This window comes from Amblyraja radiata, chromosome 35 (assembly GCF_010909765.2).
Source record: "Amblyraja radiata isolate CabotCenter1 chromosome 35, sAmbRad1.1.pri, whole genome shotgun sequence".
NCBI lineage: Eukaryota > Metazoa > Chordata > Chondrichthyes > Rajiformes > Rajidae > Amblyraja > Amblyraja radiata.
The window spans coordinates 6,161,241-6,185,147 of NC_045990.1; the positions used below are offsets into that span (position 1 = coordinate 6,161,241).

Here is a 23,907-nt window from a genome sequence, read left to right on the forward strand (position 1 = left end):
GTACAGCACAGGGAAAGGCTGTTCAGCCGCCAATGTCCATGACAAAAATGATGTCCATGGAATGTAGAGGCAAGCCCTGTGTTTAGAGATACAAAAAACAAGACACACAAAGTGCCGGAGTAACTCAGCTGGTCAGGCAACAACTCTGGAGAACATGGATAGCTGGCTTCAGGTCAAGACCTTTCTTCAGGGTTACTCCAGCACTTTGTGTCTACACTGCAATAAGTTCTATTGAATTCACAATGTGTTAAGGCACGATTTAATCTCATGTTGGCTAATGGTAATGTCTGGTATGCTCCCATGCCCAATCGCTCTCTGTTCAATAACCTACATGCATGTTGGTAAGGCTAATGATAAGATCTGCTATGATCCCATGCACAATGGTCCTCAGTTCAACAACTACGTACATGTCCATAAGGCTAATGTTAAGGTCTGCTATGGTCCCATACCCAATTATTCTCCATACAACAACCTATGTCCACGTTGACAAGTCTCATTGCCTGTACTCGTTTTCACCCTAACAGCTTGTTTCCGTTGTCATTGTTACTTTTTTGCATACCTTTCATTCATTATGTTCCAATCTCTCTACATCATCATCTATACCTCTCATTTCCCTTTTCCCCTGAATCTCAGCCTGAAGAAGGGTCTTGACCCGAAACGTCACCTATTCCTTCTCTCCAGAGATGCTGCCTGACCCGCTGAGTTACTCCATCTTTTTGTGTCCATCTTTTTGTGTCCATCTTCAGTTTAAACCCGCATCTGCAGTCCCTTCCTACACAAGGCCAATGTCTAAGGTCTGCTATGGTCTTATCCGCAATAGTCTTCTGTTCACCAGCCAGCAGGCATTGCGAAGAGCAAGTATGTTCCGAGCAGATGGAAACACACACACACACACACACACACACACACACACACACACACACACACACACACACACACACACACACACACACACACACACACACACACACACACACACACACACGCACAGAGGTTGGCCAATAAATTATGTCATGGGCTGAAACAGCCTCATGGAGGCCAGACGGAAACGGTCAAAATCTCTGGCTGGGATACGAGAGGTCAGAGCACGACTTCCTTGCCTGATGTATCTCTTGTCAAGCCAGCTGCCGCTCCAGATCTCGGAGGAAATGCCGCTGATTAACTAAACTAAGAAGTCATGTGCAATCTTCTATTTTTAGGGCTTTTTCAAACGTACGGTCCAGAACAACAAGCACTACACCTGTGTGGAAAACCAGAACTGTCCGATAGACAAAACGCAGAGGAAGCGATGTCCTTACTGCCGATTTCAGAAGTGCCTGACAGTGGGGATGAAGTTGGAAGGTATTTGGACATCTCACACTTACTTTTGCATGCACCTGTAACCATGAATGTGGTGATAGACACAAAAGGCTGGAGTAACTCAGCGGGACAGGCAGCATGTTTAAGAAGGAACCGCAGATGCTGGTAAATCGAAGGTAGACAAAAGTGCTGGAGAAACTCAGCGGGTGAGGCAGCATCTATGGAGAGAAGGAAATAGGCAACGTTTCGGGCCGAAACCTTCCTTCAGACTGATGTGAACAGGCAGAATGACGGGACAGGCAGTATCTCTGGAGGGAAGGAATGGGTGACGTTTCGGGTCGAGACCCTTCTTCAGACTGGTTAGGGATAAGGGAAACAAGAGATATAGACAGTGATGTGGAGAGAGAAATAACAATGAATGAAATATGCATAAAAGTAACGACGATGAAGGTAAACAGGCCATTGTTGGCTGTTTGTAGGATGAAAATGAGAAGCCGGTGTGACTTGGGTGGGGGAGGGTTTAGAGAGAGAGGGATACGCTGATGGTTCAATAACTAGACCAGTAGCCACAATTCTGGACCATTAACTCAGACATGGATTTAAGTCACATCATTGCACCTGAGGAATTTATGATCAAATAATCAGTTTTGTTTCGAGTTACTATGCCAACCATCAAGTCACAAGCGATAGGAGCAGAATTAGGCCATTCGACCCATCAAGTCTACTCAGCCATTCAATCATGGCTAATCTATCTTTCCCTCTCAACCCCATTCTCCTCCCCATGGACCCCCCCCCCAACAGAATTCTATGTTATCCCATTAGCTCATCCACTCACGACACACTAGAGGAAATTAACAGAACACAATTAACCTACAAACCTAAGATAGACTTAAAATGCTGGAGTGACCCAGCGGGACAGGCAACATCTCTGGAGAGAAGGAATGGGTGACGTTTTGGGTCTCGAAACGTCATTCCTTGAGATGCTGCCTGTCCCGCTGAGTTACTCCAGCTGCTTGTGTCTATATTTGCATCTGTAGTTCCTTCCTACACTTAACCTACAAACCTGCTGTCTTTGGAGTGTGGGAGGAAACTGGAGCATCCGGAGAAAACGCACGTGGTCACTGGGATAACGTGCAAACTCCACATTGATAGCACCCGGCTACATTAAACCCGGGTCTAAGGCAGCAGCTCTACCGCTGTGCCACTGTGCTGCCTATAAATTAATTTAAATTAGTTTAACTTTAATTAATTAAAATTAAACTGGAATTTAAGGTAAAAAGCAAGTTTGGTCAATCTTGATCAGGTTGCTTAGAAATCTCAATTGAAGTAATTTGGAGAGGAAGTCTCCATCTTTATATAAGGTACACAAAATTGCTGGGGAAACTCAGCGGGTGCAGCAGCATCTATGGAGCGAAGGAAATAGGCGACATTTCGGGCCGAAACCCTTCTTTATATAGTCTGCTTTATATGCAGCTCAGAAACTGGCCCTTCAGCTGTAGGTTAGATTCAAAGCAGGCCTCTGCCAGGGAGCTGGGGTGAAGGATACTGCCCCGAGGAGTCCCATGCAACCTGTTTCTCTCGCGGTTCACAGACTCGCCAGCCGCCTGCCACCTTTGCGGGCTGGGAGAGTCTGTGTTCCACCTGTACATGGAGTGCGTGAGGCTGCAGCCACTGTTCCATTATCTAAAGGGACAGCTCCGTGCCTTCTGGCTGCTCTTCACACCCACCATCCTCATCTTTGGACACCCTGTGCGTAGGGGAGAGGGTAGGGGCGAAGATGTCCTGGTTGGGTTGCTCCTGGGCCTGGCCAAGCTGGCCATCCGCGAGTCACGGCACCAGGCGGTGGAGGGCTCTGCCCGAGCCGGCTGCCTGCCCCTTTTCCGGGGTTACGTCTGCGCCCGGGTGGTGTTAGAGAGGGATTACGCGCTGTCCACGGGCGCCCTGGGGGATTCCCGGGACCGTTGGGCACCGCAGGGGGTGGAATGTGCCCTCAATAAGGATTGTACTATAGTAATTTGAAATTTTAGTCTTAGATAATTTGGTGACTTTATACTTTGGTGATGGGTGTGTAACCATGGTTTTGTTTTGTAAGTGTTATTTTGTATCATCATTGAATAAATTATTTTTGTTCACGTTTTGTTTCGCAGCGGTGAGGGCAGATCGCATGCGTGGAGGCCGCAACAAGTTTGGGCCCTTGTACAAGCAGGACAGGGCATTGAAGCAACAGAAGAAGGCTCTGGTCCATGGCAGCAGGGTCAAATTGGATCCCACCGCGTACGTGATGCAAAGCTTGTCGGCGGACCTGAATGGGCCCGTCTCCGGTGAAGGTCTACACTCAGCCTCCAGATGCCTATCCTTGAGTTACAACAGCCTGTCATCGCCGACCCTAGACCAGGACGCCTCTCTGCCGGTCAACATGTCCATTGGGGCTCATGGCTCCATAGGAGGGTACCAAGTGTGCAGCCCCTTCCCCAGTTGCCACGTCAAGTCGGAGTACATGGAAGCCGGCTGCTCCGGCGCGCAGGAGTCGCTGCTCGGAAACCCGTACGTTGTGGCCTACAGACCTGCCTCCAGCGCTACCGTGCCACAGTTGATGCAGGAGCTGGTGAAGTGCGAGCCGGACGAGGCGCAGGTCCGAGCCAAGATCTTGAACTACCTGCAGCAAGAGCAGACGTCCAGAGGGAAGCACGAGAGGCTCAACACTTTTGGGATCATGTGCAAGATGGCCGACCAAACCTTGTTCTCCCTGGTGGAGTGGGCCAGAAGCAGCATCTACTTCAAGGAGCTGAAGGTAACGCACGGCCAAAACAACTCTGCCGTCTCAACCATGTTTCTCATTCACAAAATGTACATAACACTGACAAGAAACACTAACAACATGCTGAGAGAATGCAGCAGCTGGGCTTGTACACTTTAGAAGGATGAGAGGGTATCTTATTGAAACATATAAGATTATTAAGGTAGACAAAAATGCTGGAGAAACTCTGCGGGTGCAGCAGCATCTATGGAGCGAAGGAAATAGGCAATGTTTCGGGCTGAAACGTTGGATAGGTGACATTTCAGGGCACATTACCTCCCATGCTTACAAAATTCTTAAGGGGTTGGACAGGCTAGATGCAGGAAGATTGCTCCCGATGTTGGGGAAGTCCAGGACAAGGGGTCACAGCTTAAGGATAAGGGGGAAATCCTTTAAAACCGAGATGAGAAGAACTTTTTTCACACAGAGAGTGGTGAATCTCTGGAATTCTCTGCCACAGAGGGTAGTCGAGGCCAGTTCATTGGCTATATTTAAGAGGGAGTTAGATGTGGCCCTTGTGGCTAAGGGGATCAGAGGGTATGGAGAGAAGGCAGGTACGGGATACTGAGTTGGATGATCAGCCATGATCATATTGAATGGCGGTGCAGGCTCGAAGGGCCGAATGGCCTACTCCTGCACCTAATTTCTATGTTTCTATGTTTCTATGCTTTTCCCTGCCTCTTTACTCACCTAGCTTTCTTCCTCCACCCCACCTGCAATCAGTCAGAAGAAGAGTGCTGACCCAAAATGTCACCTATCCATGTTCTCCAGAGATGCTGCCTGATCCGCTGAGTTAATCCTGCCCTTAAATTGCAGATTGGGATCTTCCGTAGATTTGTTTGTGTCAGTGGGTTATTGTTTGTCTTTGTGTCGTTCCTTTCTGATCCAGCATCTGCAGTTCCTTATGTTTCCGGTGCAATGAATGATCAGTTATTTTTTATCGTAATGTTTGAGGAACAAGTTTACTGCCTCTCAATCAAGAGGTGGTCTAGAATCATGTACGCCAGGTTAAGAAGAGAAAGACCAGGGGTTTAAAATCACCTCTGAGAAATATCTGGAGCTTCCATTAACTCCTGCTGTCGGCTGGATCGAGCAGCTACTGTGCATTGCTCGATGATATAATAGGCGTTGTTTTAAGCCATGGGCACCAACAACACAGTCTAGTCAAGTCAAGTCACATTTATTTATATAGCACATTTAAAAAACAACTCTCGTTGGCCAAAGTGCTTTACATTTGTTATAATAATAATAATAATAATAATAAATTTTATTTATTGGGCGCCTTTCAGACATCTCAAGGACACCTTACATAGATTAACAGGAATATAAACATATAATCAGGGTAAAATAAATAATAAAGACATCACAGAGACACAAACTAAAAACAGAATTCAGTCCAAAAACAGAAAATCAAAAACACAATGTGAAGAGAGAGCAGCGGCAGCCAAAGCGCGCCAGCGTCCACTCTCTCTTCACGGCAGCCATCTTGGACACAGACTTACAGGATTACGTAGAGACAGAAAATCATCCCCCCACAATGGTTACCACTGTGGGGGAAGGCACAATGTCCAGTCCCCAACCCGAAGTTCACCCAAAGTCAGGCCTGCCACCGCAGTTGCCTCTACGGAGGCCCGATGTTCCTGGCCGTTCTCACCGGGTGGTCTTGCCCCGGCGTCGGGAGAGTCCTTTCAGCGGCTGGGCCACCTGGAACAGCCGCTTCCAAGCAGTAGACCGCGGCTTCCGAAGCCGACAAGGCCTATATAAGAATAGGCCTATATAAGAATAGGCCTATATAAGAATAGTATAAACAAACAAACTACATACATATATACATATAACCCTCGCTCAGTGGACGTCAGGAAAGGCTTGGGAGTATGGATAAGATTTTAGTCTTGACTTAAAGGAGTCGATGGAGGGGGCAGTTCTGATGGGAAGGGGGATGCTGTTCCGCAGTCTAGGAGCTGCAACCGCAAAGGCACGGTCGCCCCTGAGCTTATGCCTAGACCGCGGGATATTCAGCAGCCCCAAGTCGGCCGATCTGAGGGACCTGGAGGTGGAGTGGTGGGTGAGAAGACTTTTAATGTAGGAGGGGGCAAGCCCATTGAGGGCTTTGTAGACATGGAGGAGAATCTTGAAATGTATACGGAACCGCACAGGGAACCAGTGGAGAGAGGCCAGGATCGGGGTGATGTGGTCACTTTTTCGGATGCCCGTCAGGAGTCTCCCTGCGGCGTTTTGGACCAGTTGCAGGCGGGACAGGGAAGATTGGCTGATGCCAGTGTAAAGGGAGTTGCAGTAATCTAGGCGGGAGGAGATACATGTGTGGATGATCTTTTCGAGGTCAGCAGTGGTACAGCAGCCAGCCCTGCAACCTCATAGCTCCAGTTTCAGTGCTGACTTTAGATGCTTTTGGTGTGGAGTTTGCAAGTCTCACTGTGACCAAGTGGGTTTCCCTGGAGTGTTCCAGTTTCCTCCCACATCGGTGGGATTGCTGCTGTGTGCACTGAGGTACAGTGAAGCGTTATGTCTGCATGCCCGCCAGTCAAATCATGCTATGTATGCATAAATACATTCAAACCATACACAAATAGAATGGGCAATGCAACGAGAAAAATTCCACAGTGCAGAATATGGTGTTACAGCTTAATGTTGTCACAGTTAAAGAGGAGCAAGTTTGAAGGTTAATTGGCCTCTGTAAAATTGCCCTGAATGTGTATGGTGGATGAGAATGTGGGATAACATCGATCTAGTGTGAGTGTGTAGGAAGGAACTGCAGATGCTGGTTTAAACCGAAGATAGACACAAAATGCTGGAGTAATTCAATAGATCAGACAGCATCTCTGGAAGAAAGGAATAGGTGACGTTTCGGGCAGAGATCCTCCTTCAGAAGAAGGAGGGTTCATATCTCTTGTTTCCCTCTCCCCGACTCTCAGTCTGAAGAAGGGTCTTGACCCGAAACGTCACCGATTCCTTCTCTCCAGAAACGCTGCCTGTCCTGCTGAGTTGCTCCAGCATTTTGTGTCGATCTTAAATGTTTCAAACTATCAATATGTTGACAGAACATTTGATTTATTTCCATCAAAGAAGATACAAACATTCAAAGTGAAAACTTCCTGCTCAGATTAGGTAAAAAGCATACATTCCTATACTAATATTGAGATGTTATCACTACTTTGTATCTTAGGCAAGTTGCTAAAGTGACTTTTATCAAATTCCACATGTTATTTCATACAAAATGTTACGACTTTAAAACAAATAAGTTTACTATAGTTCATGATGACTATTTTAAAATAACCAACACTTCTGAAAATAGATGGGTGACGTTTCGGGTTAGGACCTTACTTCAGACTGAAGATTTTAATCACTGATTCAAGCAGAATTTAAAGCTCCATTTAGTCAGAACACATCGAATGTAACAGCACAGTACTGAATGTGTAGGAAGGAACTGCAGATGCTGGTTTACACCGAAGATAGACACAAAATGCTAGTGGGACAGGCAGCATCTCTGGATAATAATAATAATAATAATAAATTTTATTTAATGGGCGCCTTTCAGACATCTCAAGGACACCTTACATAGTAATCGGAATAACATATAATCGGAATATAACAAGTAATAAAGACATCACAGAGACACAAATTAAAAACAGAATTCAATCCAAAAACAGAAAATCAAAAACACAGTGGGAAGAGAGAGCAGCGGCAGCCAAAGCGCGCCAGCGTCCACTCTCTCTTCACGGCAGCCATCTTGGACACAGACCTACAGGATAGAAGGAATGGATGGCGTTTTGGGTCAAGACACTTTTTCAGAAGAAAGGTCTTGACCCGAAACGTTACCCATTCCTATCCAGAGAGGCTGCCTGTCCCCGCTGAGTTATGCCCCTGTCCCACTTAGGAAACCTGAACGGAAACCTCTGGAGACTTTGCGCCCCACCCAAGGTTTCCGTGCGGTTCCCGGAGGTTGCAGATGGTTGCCGGAGGTTGCAGGTAGTGGAAGCAGGTAGGGAGACTGACAAAGACCTCCGGGAACCTCCAGAAACCGCACGGAAACCTTGGACGGGGCGCAAAGTCTCCAGAGGTTTCCGTTCAGGTTTCCTAAGTGGGACAGGGGCATTACTCCAGAATTTTGCATCTCGCATAGTCCTGAATGGTGTGCAACATCTGCCAAATGTGTACAGGATCCAAAACGCCACCCATCCTATTTTTCCAGAGATGCTGCCTGACCCGATGAGTTACTCCAGCACTATGTATCCCACTTTGGTATAAATCTGCATCTGCAGTTCATTGTTTAGAAGGCAGTCTCCTGCCTGCCTGCCTGTGATTGTTTGGATGTTAGGAAGCACCAGTTGTGTGTTGTGGGGGAGGGAGGGAACTGCGGAAGAGAACTGTAACAGGAAGAACATTCTTTGTTGAGGGCTCATCTGCTCAGGAGGACATGATGGCTCATCTCCTTTCAGGAACTGGCCCGACCGGCCAAATAAACAGGATGGAGGGTCCTGTGTTCCCGAGGATAGGGAATCCCTTTGGTTCACGCTGTCTTTATCACCAAGCCGAGACTGAACGCACTTCCTGATGTATGCCGTGTGTTTTCAACAACTTTTCCCAAATCTTACTTGATGCTGCCTCACATGACTTCGATTAGGCCAATTTAGAGTAAAAATGACGTGCAGGAAGGAACTGCAGATGTTTCAAACGAAGATGGACACAAAATGCTGGAGTAACTCAGCGGGGCAGACAGCAACTCTGGAGAGAAGGAATGGGTGATCTTTCCAGTCGAGACCCTTCGGAAAAGGATCTCGACCCAAAACGTCACCCATTCCTTCTCTCCAGAGATGCCGCCTGTCCCGCTGAGTTACTCCAGCATTTTGTGTCTATCTTTAGAGTAAAGATGACCATCGTTCTAACACACCATGATGGAGGGGAGTGGTGGGAAGGGTGTCCGTTATTGCTGGTTACCCACTATAACAGTCTGCTTTTCTGTACGGGGTTTCCTCCAGCACTCCAAATATGTACAGGTTTGTAGGTTAATTGGCTTGGCATAAATGTGAATGTAAATTCCTAGCCTGCCCAAACTCTCCGTATAACTCAGGCCCTCGAGTCCTGGGAACAGCCTCGTAAATTTCTGAACTCTTTCCAGTTTAATGACATATTTCCAGCTTAGGACCTGCGATTATTCTCTTGTACATCGGAGGGCGTATTAACATTCAACTACTTTGCTCAGCTGAAAGTATTTTAAACTTGAGGCTGACTTGGTGTGAAGACTTTAAGCTGAATATCTGTTGCCTTTAGCAGTGGAATGGGACAAAACACTGAAGTGATTTATCAGCAAGAATTTTTACACGTGCATTCTCTGCAAAGGATCTGTTGATTTCCTGATACCACGTTTGTCAAGCTTGGAATATCAAGGGCTTGTTTACTGGCACAGCTGTAACGATGCATTGAAACAGGCTTGTTCCCCTTTATGGGATGCATGTGCCCGAGAGATTGTGTGAAACAGGATGATGGGAGCACATCGCACTGTGAACAGAAAAATGACAGGAAAGTGCCCACGTTTTTCTGACGAGATGTTTGTGTGTGCTGATTTCTGGACGTGTCGCTCATTTCCTCACTAATCCACGGAGACGCATACAGGAAAAGCCCTTGCAATATATCATTCAGCATCCCATCCTGCTTCCTCTCCTCACCCATAGTTCAGCCTGATCCCAGTAAGATTTTACACAGTCATTGCTCTCCTCACCTGTGGGTCACCTCATCTATGCAGTAGGTGGGGGATCTGTGCAACTCATTGTCAGTGGAAGCCAAGTCCAGTTTACGTTTAGTTTAGAGATACAGCGCAGGAACAGGCCCTTCGGCCCACAGTGTCCGTACTGACCAGCGATCCTTGCACATTAACACTATCCGACACACACTAGGGACAATTTACATTTATACCAAGCCAATTAACCTACAAACCTGTACGTCCTTGAGGCGTGGGAGGAAACCCTAAGATCTCGGAGAAATCCCATCCAGGCCATATGGAGAATGTACAAACTCCGTACAGACAGCGCCGGTAGTCAGGATCTAACACGGGTCTCTGTAAAGGGCGTCATTTGTGCTTTATTTACGCACCATCCTAAAAATTGGTTGGCGAGTCGTGGTGAGGCGTGGTGGCGTATGCAGTGACGAGCGGTGAGCACGGCGCCCCAGGATTTTGGGATGCTCAAAATCCTCACGCACCACCTGCTTGATGCGCAAATGACGCCCAAGTGGGACAGGCAGCAACTCTACCGCTACGACACCGTGCCGCCATTGCGCATTGTTTAAGCGGAGATTCAACTGTTCTTGATTAGGAAGGGCATCAAAGGTTACTGGGAGAAGGCAGAATAATGGGATTGAGAGGGGAAGATAGATCACTATTGAAAGGCGGAGTAGAGTATGGGTTGAATGGTCTACCTCTGCGCCTTTGACTTTTGGTCTTTGCCTGTTCATTTGATGCCGCCACTTCCTTGAACTGGCACAGAGTGGCACAGTGATGGAGTTACTGCCTTCCAGTGCCAGAGACCCAGGTTCGATCCTGACTACAAGCGCTGTCTGTACGGAGTTTGTACACTCTCCCTGTGCCACATTGATTTTCTCCGGGTGCTCCGGTTTCCTCCCACACTCCAAAGACGTGCAGGTTTCTAGTTTGATTGGCCTTGGTTAAGTTATAAATGTGTAGGATAGTGCTAGTGCAAGCAGGGTGATCGCTGATCAGTGGGCCGAAGGGCCTGTTTCCATGCTGTAACCAAACAACGCTAAACACTGAGAAGCTGCATTGCACAGGGCTCGGTATGGCTCCGCGCTCAACATACAGATGGAGAACAAAAAAAGCTGCTGGAGGAAGCTAGCAGGTGAGGCAGCATTGTCCATGCCAAACTTTGCTAGTCCCACCTGCCCATATTTGGCCCATACCCCTCAAACCTCTCAGCTATGCATGTACCTGTCCTAAATGTTGTTATCATACCTGCCTCAACTAGTTTAGTTTAGTTTAGTTTAGTTTAGTTTAGTGTTTAAGAAGGAACTGCAGATGCTGGAAAATCGAAGGTAGGCAAGGCAAGGCAAGGCAACTTTATTTATATAGCACATTTCATACACGAGGCAGACTCAAAGTGCTTCACATAAAAACATGTCATACAATAAATGAAATAATAAAATGAAATAAAATAGAAGAACTAAAAGAAAATAAAAGCAAAATTAAAAATGCATTATAAAAAGTGCAAAAGTTAAAAGTGCAATGTAGTTAAGATTTAGCTGAAAGCTAAAGTAAACATAAAAGTTTTCAGTCTTGTTTTAAAAGTGGTCAAAGTTGAGGCAAGTCTTAAATCTTCAGGAAGTTTATTCCAGCTATTTGTTGCATAGTAACTAAATCCTGCTTTCCCATGTTTTGTATTTACTCTGGGAATCACTAGCAGATTGGTTTCAGAAGATCTTAGCGGTCTAGAAGGCTTATATAGTGGAAGCATGTCAGTGATATACTTTGGCCCTAAACCATGTAGTGATTTATAGGTGAGCAGCAGGATTTTAAAATCAATTCTCTGACATACAGGGAGCCAATGTAAGGATTTAAGAATTGGTGTAATATGCTCAAATTTTTTGGTCTTTGTTAGAACTCTAGCAACAGCGTTCTGAACAAGCTGTAGCTGCCTGACAGTTTTTTTTGGAAGACCTGCAAGGAGACCGTTACAATAATCTACACAATAAGGTACACAAAAATGCTGGAGAAACTCAGCGGGTGCAGCAGCATCTATGTCTCCAAGAAGGGTTTTGGCCCGAAACGTTGCCTATCTCCTTCGCTCCATAGATGCTGCTGCACCCGCTGAGTTTCTCCAGCATTTTTGTGTACTTTAGTTTAGTTTAGTGTAGTTCAGTTTAGTTTAGTATATTGTCATGTGTACCGAAGTACAGTGAAAAGCTTTGCTGCATGCTAACCTCCTCTGGCAGCTCGTTCCAGCTACCCACCACCCTATGTACAGGTCGGAGGGGAGATTCAAGTTCCAGACGTGCACTGCAAGAGGCAATGGAAAATTGAAGTCAGAAATCTCCATCCTTGATCCTCCATGTGCTTACAGCAGAGATGTTCTTTGCCCTGTGTTTGTGACAGGTTGACGATCAGATGAAACTTCTTCAGAACTGCTGGAGCGAACTTCTAATCATGGACCACATCTACCGGCAGATGGCTCATGGGAAGGAGTCAAATATCCTTCTTGTCACTGGGCAACAGGTAAATAACTTGGCTTGGACCAAGATAGTCACCAACAATGTTTGTGCTTCCAGTGAGTTTGCTGGTGAAGTATGTTTTGTAATGTGGACAAAAATGCTGGAGAAACTCAGCGGGTGAGGCATCTTCTATGGAGCGAAGGAAATAGGCGACGTTTCAGGTTGAGACCCTTCTTCAGACTGATGTGAGGGTGAGGCAGAATCTATGGATTGAAGGAAATAGGCAACGTTTTGGATTGAGACCCTTCTTCAGACTGATGTGAGGATGGGAGTTTGTACGTTCTCCCCGTGACTTGCGTGGGTTTTCTCCGGTTTCCTCCCACACTCCCACACAACAGACGTGTAGGTTTGTTTGTTGGTTAGTTGGCTTGGTAGAAGTGTAAATTAGCCATAGTGTGTAGGTTGGTACGGGGTGATGGTCAGTGTGGACTCAGTGGGCCGAAGGGCCTGTTTTCATGCTATATCTCTAAATTCATGCTTTGTGTCATTCAGCACATAAACAGACCCTTCGGCCCGACTTGCCCATGCCGACCAACATGCTCCATCTACATTAGTTCCACATGCCCATTATTGGCCCATATTCCGCTAATCCTTTCCTCTGCATGTACCTGCTGGAGGAGGTAGTTGAGGCAGGTACTACTGTGATCATTGAAAAGACATTTGGACAGGAACAATGGATCAGTGTGTGGATTTGTTTGGCTAGAGCAGCGATTCCCAATCTGGGGCCATATGGCCCCAAAAGGGCCATGGCAAATATCAGGGGCGCCACAGAAACATTTTGGGATTTAGGGGGCCACAGGTTCAATGAAGGGGGCCACAGAGCTACCACCCTGTTGCCTCCTAAATTTCAGTTCTAATAAATTTAAATCTATGTAGTTGAAATATTTTTGATGTTTGTGGAATTGAATAAAAGAGAATATTTGTGCAATTAATAACACTGATATTTTTATGGAAGGTATTATAATATTGAAGTACTTTTATCCGCTAATAATGTCAGGGGGGGGGGCAGAGAAAATTTAAAATATCCCAAGGGGGCCATGAGCTAAAAAAGGTTGGGAACCACTGGGCTAGAGGGCCTGTCTCCAAGCTGTACCGATGGATCGAACGGCCAATCAATCAATCAATTAACCAATCAATCGACCAATCGATCAATTATTATTCTTTTAGATGGGTACATGGATGTGCAGAGAATGCAGGGATATGTATCATATGTGGGGCGACAGATGGCACAATGGGCTAAGTGTTCGGCTGGCAACCGGAAGGTAGCTGGTTCGAACCCCGCTTGGAGTGCATACTGTCGTTGTGTCCTTGGGCAAGACACTTCACCCACCTTTGCCTGTGTGTGTCCTTGGGCAAGACACTTCACCCACCTTTGCCTGTGTGTGTGGATGTAATTATGTGAAGCACTTTGGGGTCAATGCAAGTTGACTAAAAATGTGCTATATAAATAAAGAAATTTAATTTAATATGTAGGTAGATGAAGTTACTTCAACTTGACAGTGGAGTTGCAGTCCTACCCATCTGAGAACAGGTTTGATCCTGACAATGGGTGCTGTCTGTACGGAGTTTGTACTTTCTCCCTGTAACCTGCGTAGGTTTTCTCCAAGATCTTCAGTTTCCTCCCACACTCCAAAGGGTGTGGTTAATTGCCCTGGTAAAATTGTAAGTTGTCCCTAGTGTGTGTAGGATGTTGTTAGTGTACGGGGATCGCTGGTTGATGCAGGATTGGTTTGCGAAGGTGCTGTTTCCACTCTGTTCCTCTAAACTAAAATAAAAAAATTAAACTCTGGTTTCTCTCCGCTCTCTCAGATCGACTTGTCGACCATCGCTTCACAATCTGGAGCCGCGTTGAATAATCTGGTGAACCGCACCCAGGAATTGGTAGCCAAGTTCCGGTCTCTGCAAACCGATCACCACGAGTTTGTCTGCTTGAAGTTCCTGGTCCTCTTCAGCCCAGGTAAGCCATGAGTATTCAAGAGACTTCCTTCCCACCTCTTTGCTGTTACCAGCTTTCCGGGGTTGCTGGACCAAGGTCCAGAATCCTGAGCTCCCAGAGGGAACAGCTGTCACAGAGATGCCTTGGGCAGTTTTCACCACCCTCTGCAGTGCTTTCCGGTCGGAGACAGAGCAGTTGCCATACCATACTGTGATACAGTTGGTAAGGATGCTCTCGATGGTGCAGCGGTAGAAGTTCACCAGAATCTGAGGAGACAGATGGACCTTCTTTAGTCTCCTCGGGAAGAAGAGACGCTGGTGAGCCTTCTTGACCAGAGTTGAGGTATTGTGGGTCCAAGAGAGGTCATCGGAGATGTTGACCCCCAGAAACCTGAAGCTGGAAACACGTTCCACCTCCGTCCCGTTAATATGGATGGGGGTGTGCGTGCCGCCCCCAGACCTTCTGAAGTCAACAATGAGCTCCTTGGTCTTCTTGGAGTTAAGGGCCAGGTTCGAACATGGCTTACTGGCACTGTGAGGCAGCAGCTTCACCAGTTGTGTCACCATGCTACTGTTAAAAGGTAGATGATCAGTTTTATCAGCATGGTTTTAGAAAAGCACCATCCATGACCGCATGCAATTTCAGAGAATTCAGACCATCACGCAAACCAAACTCATTCCATTGACTCCATCAACATCACTTTGCCTTGGCACACTAGCTTAATCATGGACCAGTCTCACCCTAGTTACTCCTTCTTCTCCCCTCTCCCATCAGGCAAGAGGTACAGAAGTATGAAAACGCTGTTTTCAGGCATTTGAACCGTCCTATCACCAACTAGAGAGCGGTCCAGACCTACCATCTACCTCATTGGAGACTCTCGATCTATCTTTAATCGGACATTGTGTTTAAGAAGGAACTGCAGATGCTGGAAAATCGAAAGTGCTGGGGAAACTCAGCGGGTGCAGCAGCATCTATGGAGCGAAGGAAATAGGCAACGTTTCGGGTCCGAAACGTTGCCTATTTCCTTCGCTCCATAGATGCTGCTGCACCCACTGAGTTTCTCCAGCACTTTTGTCTACCTTTAATCGGACCTTACTGGACTTTATCTTGCAGTAAATGTTATTCCCTTTATCCTGTATCTGTGTACTGTGGACGGCTTAGTTGTAACCATGTATAGTCTGGGGTGGGAGATTGCAACCTTCACGTGGTCCGCCCTGTTTCGACGAATGCAATCAACTCGACGTGCACAAACGGAAGATCAAATAGAACAAGTTGTCCAACAACTTTAGGCTGTGCACGCCACACGGAAGAAGTCTTTCCACTGACTGGATAATACACAACAAAAAAACTTTTGAGTTTGAGTTGAGTTTATTGCCATGTGTAACGAGGTACAGTGAAAAGCTTCTGTTGCATGCTAACCCGTCAGCGGAAAGACAATACGTGACTACAATCAACCCCTTCACAGTGTACAGATACATGCTGGTGTTGGAGTCTCGATTTAAAAGAATGAAACATGGGAACATAGAAAATAGATGCAGGGTTAGGCCATTCGGCCCTTCGACTCAGCACCACCATTCAACATGGTCATGGCTGATCATCCAGAATCAGTACCCCGTTCCTGCTTTCTCCCCATATCCCTTGACTCCGTGAGCCCTAAGAGCAATATCTAACTCTCAGGGTAGACAAAAGTGCTGGAGAAACTCAGTGGGTGAGGCAGCATCTATGGAGCGAAGGAAGTAGGCAACGTTTCGGGCTGAAACCCTTCTTCAGACTCTATATCTAAACTCTCTCTTGAATACATCCAGTGAATTGGCCTCCACAACCTTCTGTTGCAGAGAATTCCACAGATTCACAACTCTCTGGCTGAAATTTGGTTTCCTCAACTCAATCCTAAATGGCCTACCCCTTATTCTTAAACTGTGACCCCTGGTTCTGGACTAGCCCAACATGGGGAACATTTTTCCTGCATCTACCCTGTCCAATCCCTTAAGAATTGTATATGGTTCTATAATATCCCCTCTCATCCATCTAAATTCCAGTGAATATAAACTAGTCGATCCATTCTTTCATCATATGGCAGTCCCACCATCCCGAGAATTAAAGTGGTGAACCTACGCTGCACTCCTTCAATTGCAAGAATGTCCTTCCTCAAATTAGGAGACCAAAACTGCACACAATACTCCAAGTGCGTTCTTACCAGGGCCCTGTACAATTGCAGTAGGATCTCCTTGCTCCTATACTCAAATCCTCTTGCTGTGAAGGCCAACATGCCATTAGTTTCCTTCACTGCCTGAGTGGAATGATTGTAATGCATGATTGCAGATCCACTTCAGAGTCTAGCACAGGGGTCAGCAACCTTGTTCAGCATAGGGGCCGGGGCGCATGTCTGTGAGCGAATGGCGGGCCACATCTATCACGTGTACACATGGATCCCACCCCCATCCCACCCTGGATGGCAGGCATCAAATCATGTGTTCACAGAGGGTGCCCGCCCGTGCCGGCGGCTTTGCGCAGGATGCGGTACGTCCAGAGCTCGGCGTTAGGCCGCGCGGGATGGTTACGGGAAAAAAATCTGCCTGCGAGCCGGATGATTTTGGGTTACGGGCCGCATTCGGCCCGGGGGCCGTAGGTAGCCGATCCCTGGTCTAGCACACAAAGACGTCATGTGTAACACATGGGTTACCTGGGATGGCAGGACTTTCATATGAAGAAAGACTGGATAGACTCGGCTTGTACTCGCTAGAATTTAGAAAATTGAGGGGGGATCTTATAGAAACTTACAAAATTCTTAAGGGGTTGGACAGGCTGGAAGCGTGAAGATTATTCCCGATGTTGGGGAAGTCCAGAACTAGGGGTCACAGTTTAAGGATAAGAGGGAAGTCTTTTAGGACCGAGATGAGAAAATCATTTTTTACACAGAGAGTGGTGAATCTGTGGAATTCTCTGCCACAGAAGGCAGTTGAGGCCACAGTTCATTGGCTATATTTAAGAGGGAGTTAGATGTGGCCATTGTGGCTAAAGGGATCAGGGGGTATGGAGAGAAGGCAGGGATGGGATACTGAGTTGGATGATCAGCCATGATCATATCGAATGGCGGTGCAGGCTCGAAGGGCCGAATGGCCTACTCCTGCACCTATTTTCTATGTTTCTATGTAACGAGGTAGGGATGTTTGGTTCAAAGCTTGGCTGCCATCTTCACTGTACCTCGGTACACTTAACAATAAACTAAACTAAGCTTACTGTTAACTGCAAACTTCCATTAGGGTTCATCCGTAGAGTCAACTCTTCTTTGTTTCCACAGATGTGAAGAACCTGGAGAATCGTCCCTTTGTGGAAAGTGTCCAGGAGAAGGTGAACAGGACTCTGATGGACTACACCATGTGCTTCCCCCAGCAGGTTGATCAGTTCAGGCAGCTCCTCCTACGGCTCCCGGAGATACGTGCCATCAGCATGCAAGCGGAGGAGTACCTCTACCTCAAGCACTTGAATGGAGATGTGCCTTGTAACAACCTGCTGATTGAAATGCTCCATGCCAAGCATGTGTGAAGGGCAAAAGAGAGCCAGAGAATGAACCAAACATCCTTGCACTTCCAATGGAGTGCAACAATGGATACACATTTGCACATTGATGGCCAGAGAGAAAAGACAAGCAAAGGCAGCAGGCTAAATAATAAATACAGACCCTTTTTCTAATGATTCCAATTTCTTCAGGGTTCTATTGATAATGGAACCATTCGAGATATTGTTATTTCATCGCAAGGTGAACCAGCATCGGCCACCATACTTGCGTGGAACACCAATCATTTATTGAAGTCCTCCAGTCAAAGCAAGAACATTCAAGCTGGTGAAGATGCGGGTGGATTCCCAGTCATTGTGTTGCATGCCCAGTAATCCAGAGGCGTGATCTAATGAGTTAGAAAGATGAGTCCAAATCCAACCATGTAGACTCATACAGCACAAGCTCTTCATCCCAATGTCTATACTGACCTATATGCCCCATCTACGCTTGTCCCACCTGCCCACATTTTCTCCCTATTCTTCTAAACCTTTCCTATCCATGCACTTGTCCAAATGTCTTTTTAAAGTTTTTAAGAAGGAACTGCAGATGCTGGAAAATCGAAGGTACACAAAATGCTGGAGAAACTCAGCGGGTGCAGCAGCATCTACGGAGCGAAGGAAATAGGCAACGTTCTAGGTAAAGTTGTTATACTGTAGCTCCTGCTTTAAATATGTTCTATGGCAGGCCAATCCATACACCCACCATACTCTGTGTGAAAGCGTTGCCACTTAGGTTCCTATTAAATCTTTCTTCTCCCACCTTATCACCTCAGGTCTATTCTTTCAAGTGCTTGTAAAATATTCCAGGACTCACCTCGGGTCCTTGATTCCCCTATCCTGGGTCAAAGGCTGTGCTTTTCACCATATCTACTCCACTCAATATTTTATATACTTTGATTCGCCCTATCTATTCCTCTCATGATCTTATTCACCTCTATAAGATCACCCCTCATCCTTCTGCTCTCCCAGGAGGATGAGGGGTGATCTTATAGTCTGCCCACCTCTGCTCTCTCCTAGCCTGCCCAACCTCTCCCTGTATCTCAGGCCTTTGAGTCTTGGCAACGTCAATTCTCATGAATCATCCCCCCCACTCTTAACCAGATCAATGACATCTTTCCTATAGTAGAATGGTCGAAATTGAATACAATACTCTCAGCATGGCCTCAGCAACGTGTTATAGAACCGCAGTTGGGGGGGGGGGGGGGGGGGGGGGGGGGGGGGATATCAATGGGGTAGATTAAAAGTGGATGGACATCCAAATCTAGTAAGTAGTGAGCATGAGAATACAAGGTTGCCCTGAAAGCCCACCTGGTCCATTTTAGTGAAGATAGTGATTTATATGTGACTCCAGCCCATGGTGAATGAAGTGGTTGAGAAAGGTGGTGTTAGAGTTGGTTGCTCAGTCAGCCCAAGTCAAGAACAAGGGCTCACAGTTTAAGGATAAGGGGGAAATCTTTTAGGTGAGGAAAACATTTTTCACACAGAGAGTGGTGAATCTGTGGAATTCTCTGCCACAGAAGGTAGTTGAGGCCACAGTTCATTGGCTATATTTAAGAGGGAGTTAGATGTGGCCCTTGTGGCTAAAGGGATCAGGGGGTATGGAGAGAAGGCAGGGATGGGATACTGAGTTGGATGATCAGCCATGATCAAATTGAATGGCGGTGCAGGCTCGAAGGGCCGAATGGCCTCTACTCCTGCACCATTTTTCTGTGTTTCTAAGAGACATCAGTGACGGACAGCAACTATTGCTCCACCATCCAATGCTCACATTTCGTTAGGGGGACGGGATCGCCATTGGGCTTACAGAACCAGATGGATGTGTGGAGACGAGAAACTGCAGATGCTGGTTTACAAAAGCGGACACAAAGTTACGGAGGTCAGGCAGCATCCCTGGAGAACATGGATATGTGACGCTTCAGGTCGGGACACTTCTCAGACTTCCTCAGGTGGATGTGTGTGTGTGTGTGTGTGTATGCGTTAGAATTAAAATGCCTGCACAATTTTAATTCAGCTTCTGGTGGTATGATACTCGTAACACTAAGATCATGTTGTAGGGGCAGAATTAGGCCATTCGGCCCATCAATTCTACTCTGCCATTCATCATGGCCGATCTATCTTTCCCTCTCAACCTCATTTGCCTGCCGTCTCACAATGTCTCCCGACACCCGCACTAATCAAGAATCTGTCAATCTTTGCCTAAAAAATATCCATTCACTTGGCCTCCGCAGCCTTCTGTGGCAACGAATTCCACAGATTCACCACCCTCTGACTAAAGAAATTCCTCCGCATCTCCTTTCCAAAGGTACGTCCTTAAATTCTGAGGCTGTGCCCTCTGATCCTAGACTCTCCCACAAGTGGAAACATTCTCTCCCCTTCCACTCTATCCACGCCTTTCACCATTCCTTTCATTAATAACCTTGTACTAATATGGTAGAGTGCCAAATGACAGGCTTTTAACTATCCAAATCCTCACTTTCCAGAAGGAATTTCTTTAGTCAGAGGGTGGTGAATCTGTGGAATTCATTGCCACAGGCGGCTGGGGAAGCCAAGACGATGGATATTTTTAAGGTGGAGATTGACAGAGTCTTGATTAGTACGGATGTCAGGCGTTATGGGGAGAAGGCTGGGGAATGGAAGATAGATCAGCCATGATTGAATGGCAGAGTGGACGATGGGCCGAATGGTCTAATTCTGCTCCTAGAACTTATGAAGGCATGGGTCCGATGAACACTCTCTACTTGACTGAACGAGTGTAGTTGCAACAGCACTCAAGAAGCTCCACATGATCCATTACAAGGCAGTCTCATCTCATGGTGGTCCAGGATACATCTCAGCACATTGTCCATGAAAATTGTTCATAGCAAAGCCTCCACCCCAACCTCTATCCTAAGAAGCACCAGGGTAAGTCAGAAAGACGAGCATCTTCTCCAACATGTCCTCCAATATCCTGCGAGAGCTTCCAGTGGAGGACCTCATCCTTCTTTATGAAATCAAGGTTGGGTTTGGTGAAACAACTGCAGATGCTGGAAGTCTGAAATAAAAACAAATGAAACATGCTGGAAATACTCAGCAGATGAGGTAAGCTGTAGGTGAGGTAACAACTGAAGATAGGTAAGTTCAAAGCAAATTGGTTGATCAGTGCCGGCGTCAGGGGTTATGGGGAGAAGGCAGGAGAATGGGGTTAGGAGGGAAGGATGGATCAGCCACGATTGAATGGGGTTGAGAAAGAAAGATAGATCAGCCATGATTGAATGGCAGACTTAACGGGCCGAATGGCCTAATTCTGCTCCTATATGTTATGAACTTATGAACATCTGTGGAAAGAGAACCACAATTAATGTTTCAGAAGGGAGACCGCTACTGATTGTTGAGAGGTTAATAAAAAATACTCCAAAAATAATAGTGTGGTGATGTCCTGACTCTCCCAATTCTTTCCACTCGGAATGATGCAATATAGCTACCAGTAAGTCCTAGAGTCCCAATCCAAAACATCACCTGCCCATGTTCTCCAGAGATGTTGCCTGACCCACTGAATTACTGCAGTGTTGTGTCCTTACCAGGAAGGTCTGTTTACTGCAATAATACACTCCCAATTACTCTTGTAGACCAATTCTTTGTGTTCATTTTTCTCTTACGAATCATCAGACTGCAGTTGGGTTGTCCTGTCAATACTACAAGAGGCAGCCTCAGCAGGAACAGCAGTGGTGAAATATGCAGAGCCAAGCAAATGCAGATGCTGGTTTATTCAAGAGGATACAAAGTGCTAGGTCAGGCAGTATCTCTGGAGAACATGCATAGGTGACGTTTTGGGTTGGGACCCTCCTACAGACTGATTGCAGGGGGGGGGGGGGGAAGGAAAGCTGGAAGAGAGGAGAGGTAGAACAAAGTGTGGCACATATGCCTGCCCAGAGTAGGGGATTCGAGAACCAGAGGACATAGGTTTAAGGTGAGGGGGGAGAGATTTAATAGGAACTTGAAGAACAACTTTTTTACACAGAGGATGGAGAGTGTATGGAACGAGCTGCCAGAGGAGGTAGTTGAGGCAGGGACTATCTTCACATTTAGACAGGTTTATGGATAGGATAGGTTTAGAGGGATATGGGCCAAACATAGGCAGGTGGGACTAGTGTAGATGGGACATATCGGTCGGTGTGGGCAAATTAGGCTGAAAGACTTGTTGCCACGTTGTATGACTCTATAGGTGGCCACAGGCAAGGGAGATTTGATGGGCAAATGGCTGGAGCAAAAGTCAGTGATAAAAGCAACAGGTGTGAGACAGGATTGAAGAGCAGTGAATAGTGAAGCCAGAGGAAGGAATGTTGGAGAAGGGGGAGAAACGGACATGGGGGGGGGGGGGCAAGGGGGAAGGAAAGGGGGTGTGGGGGCCAAAGGGGGTAGGTAGTGGGTTGCTAGACATTAGCTAAAATTGGAGGAATATGCATGTGTTACACAAGAGAAAGTTAACATGACTTAAGTCATTGAAGTACCGAGTTGGAAAGCAAATATAAGAGTGTGGATTGAGGATACTGGTAGCAGAACCAAATGCCTTTCATGGTTAATGAGTGCTCTGACAACTCATTGCTGTCTGGAAATTCTCTTGTAGGCAGTAGGCACTACATACTCAACCAAATTGATGGAAGCACTGCCATTACATGTGGAAGTAGTGGTACAATGTTAACAATGTGAGCTCATTGCACCAAAACATTTTCAAAGTATCAGTAGTTCACTGATTGATCTCATTTCTGGATGTTCTCAGAGATGATCACTAGCTGATAATCGAGTGCAGCTTGCAATTCCACTTAATCTCACCAATGATATCACTGCGACTCTGTCAGACCCTGCCTCTGAAATTCAATCCCATTTACTCCACTGAGATTTAAGCACAGAAGCAAAAACTAATTGCATGCTGAATCCTTGCAACTGGGGATAACTACAGTACATTCAATCATCCACACACACACACCCCTTCCCCTCCCACCCCACGCTTTCAGTTATTTGGCGTTTCGGCTTTGATTCCATTCAGTTATTTGGCTTCCACCCCTTTGTTTCGGCTTCTCATTCTTCAACATCCGGGTACGAAAGCTTTTCTTCCTACAGTTAATGTTGGGCTACATAATCGGCATTGCCTTATTGATGAATAATTTTCTTTCCCCACCCACGTTAAATTTGTGCCCTCTAATTTGACACACCGCTAACCTGGTGAAAAAATCTGTCGCTATTCACCTAATTTATGTTCCTTGAGATATTATATCCCTCTATAAGGTCACCCATCTGCCTCAAGAGAATATCCAAACTCTCCATATAGCTGAGACCCTCCACATCAGGTAACATCCTTGTTAATCTTTTTTGCACCCATTCCAGTTTAATGGCATCCTTCCTAAAACTGGGCAACCAGAACTTAGGACATAATACTCTATGGTTTACCAGTGTATTCTACAGCTGTAATATGATGTTCCCACTCCTGTACTCAATACATATCCAATGAAGGTAAGCATGACATCGTAAACATTGTCTGCACCCAATCTCTGCATTATTATCTTCCTGAAATTAAGTACGTGCCCTCGGGTCTTGCTATACTCAGTATACCATAACACTGTTAAACGCTACACAATTTTCTCTGTGTCTCCCTGGTTCGTTCTACCAAAATGCAACATCTAACATTTATTCAAATAAACTTCATCTACCATTCTAGTGGCCCAGTTGCCTTCCTTAGAAGACTCAGGAAGTTCGGCATGTCCCCAACAATTCTCACCAACTTCTACAAGCACATCGTAGCAAGCATCACGATACATCACAGCTTAGTTTGGGAATAGTCCCATCCAAGCCTGCTAGAAATTGCAGAGAATTGTTGACACAACCTAGACCATCACACAAACTAACCTCCCTTCCGTTGACTCGGCAAGGCTAGCAGCATAATCAAGGACAGGTCTCACTCCGGTCACCCCCTCTTCTACCCTCTGGCAAGAGGTACTGAAGTGTGAAAAAGTACACCTTCAGATTCAGGGAGATGGGTAATGAAGGCAAGCATCCAATTCTATAATATTGCCGAACAGTGCTCATGGCTGTGGATGCTGAAGGAGTG

General features: G+C 46.3%; 1 protein-coding gene across 3 annotated transcripts in view; it reads left to right on the plus strand.

Annotated features, from left to right (window-relative positions):
- The window catches only part of LOC116966060 (nuclear receptor subfamily 5 group A member 2-like), a 34,236-nt gene extending 16,276 nt beyond the window's left edge, over positions 1-17,960 (plus strand). For all 3 annotated transcript variants that reach the window (XM_033012206.1, XM_033012207.1, XM_033012205.1), the window contains 5 exons: positions 1,200-1,341; positions 3,447-4,090; positions 12,216-12,335; positions 14,141-14,288; positions 17,569-17,960. In XM_033012206.1, the coding sequence (XP_032868097.1) occupies positions 1,200-1,341; positions 3,447-4,090; positions 12,216-12,335; positions 14,141-14,288; positions 17,569-17,813 (1,299 nt within the window). In that variant the 3' untranslated portion in view covers positions 17,814-17,960. The remainder of the gene's footprint in view (positions 1-1,199; positions 1,342-3,446; positions 4,091-12,215; positions 12,336-14,140; positions 14,289-17,568) is intronic.
- The last annotated feature ends 5,947 nt before the right edge of the window (positions 17,961-23,907 follow it).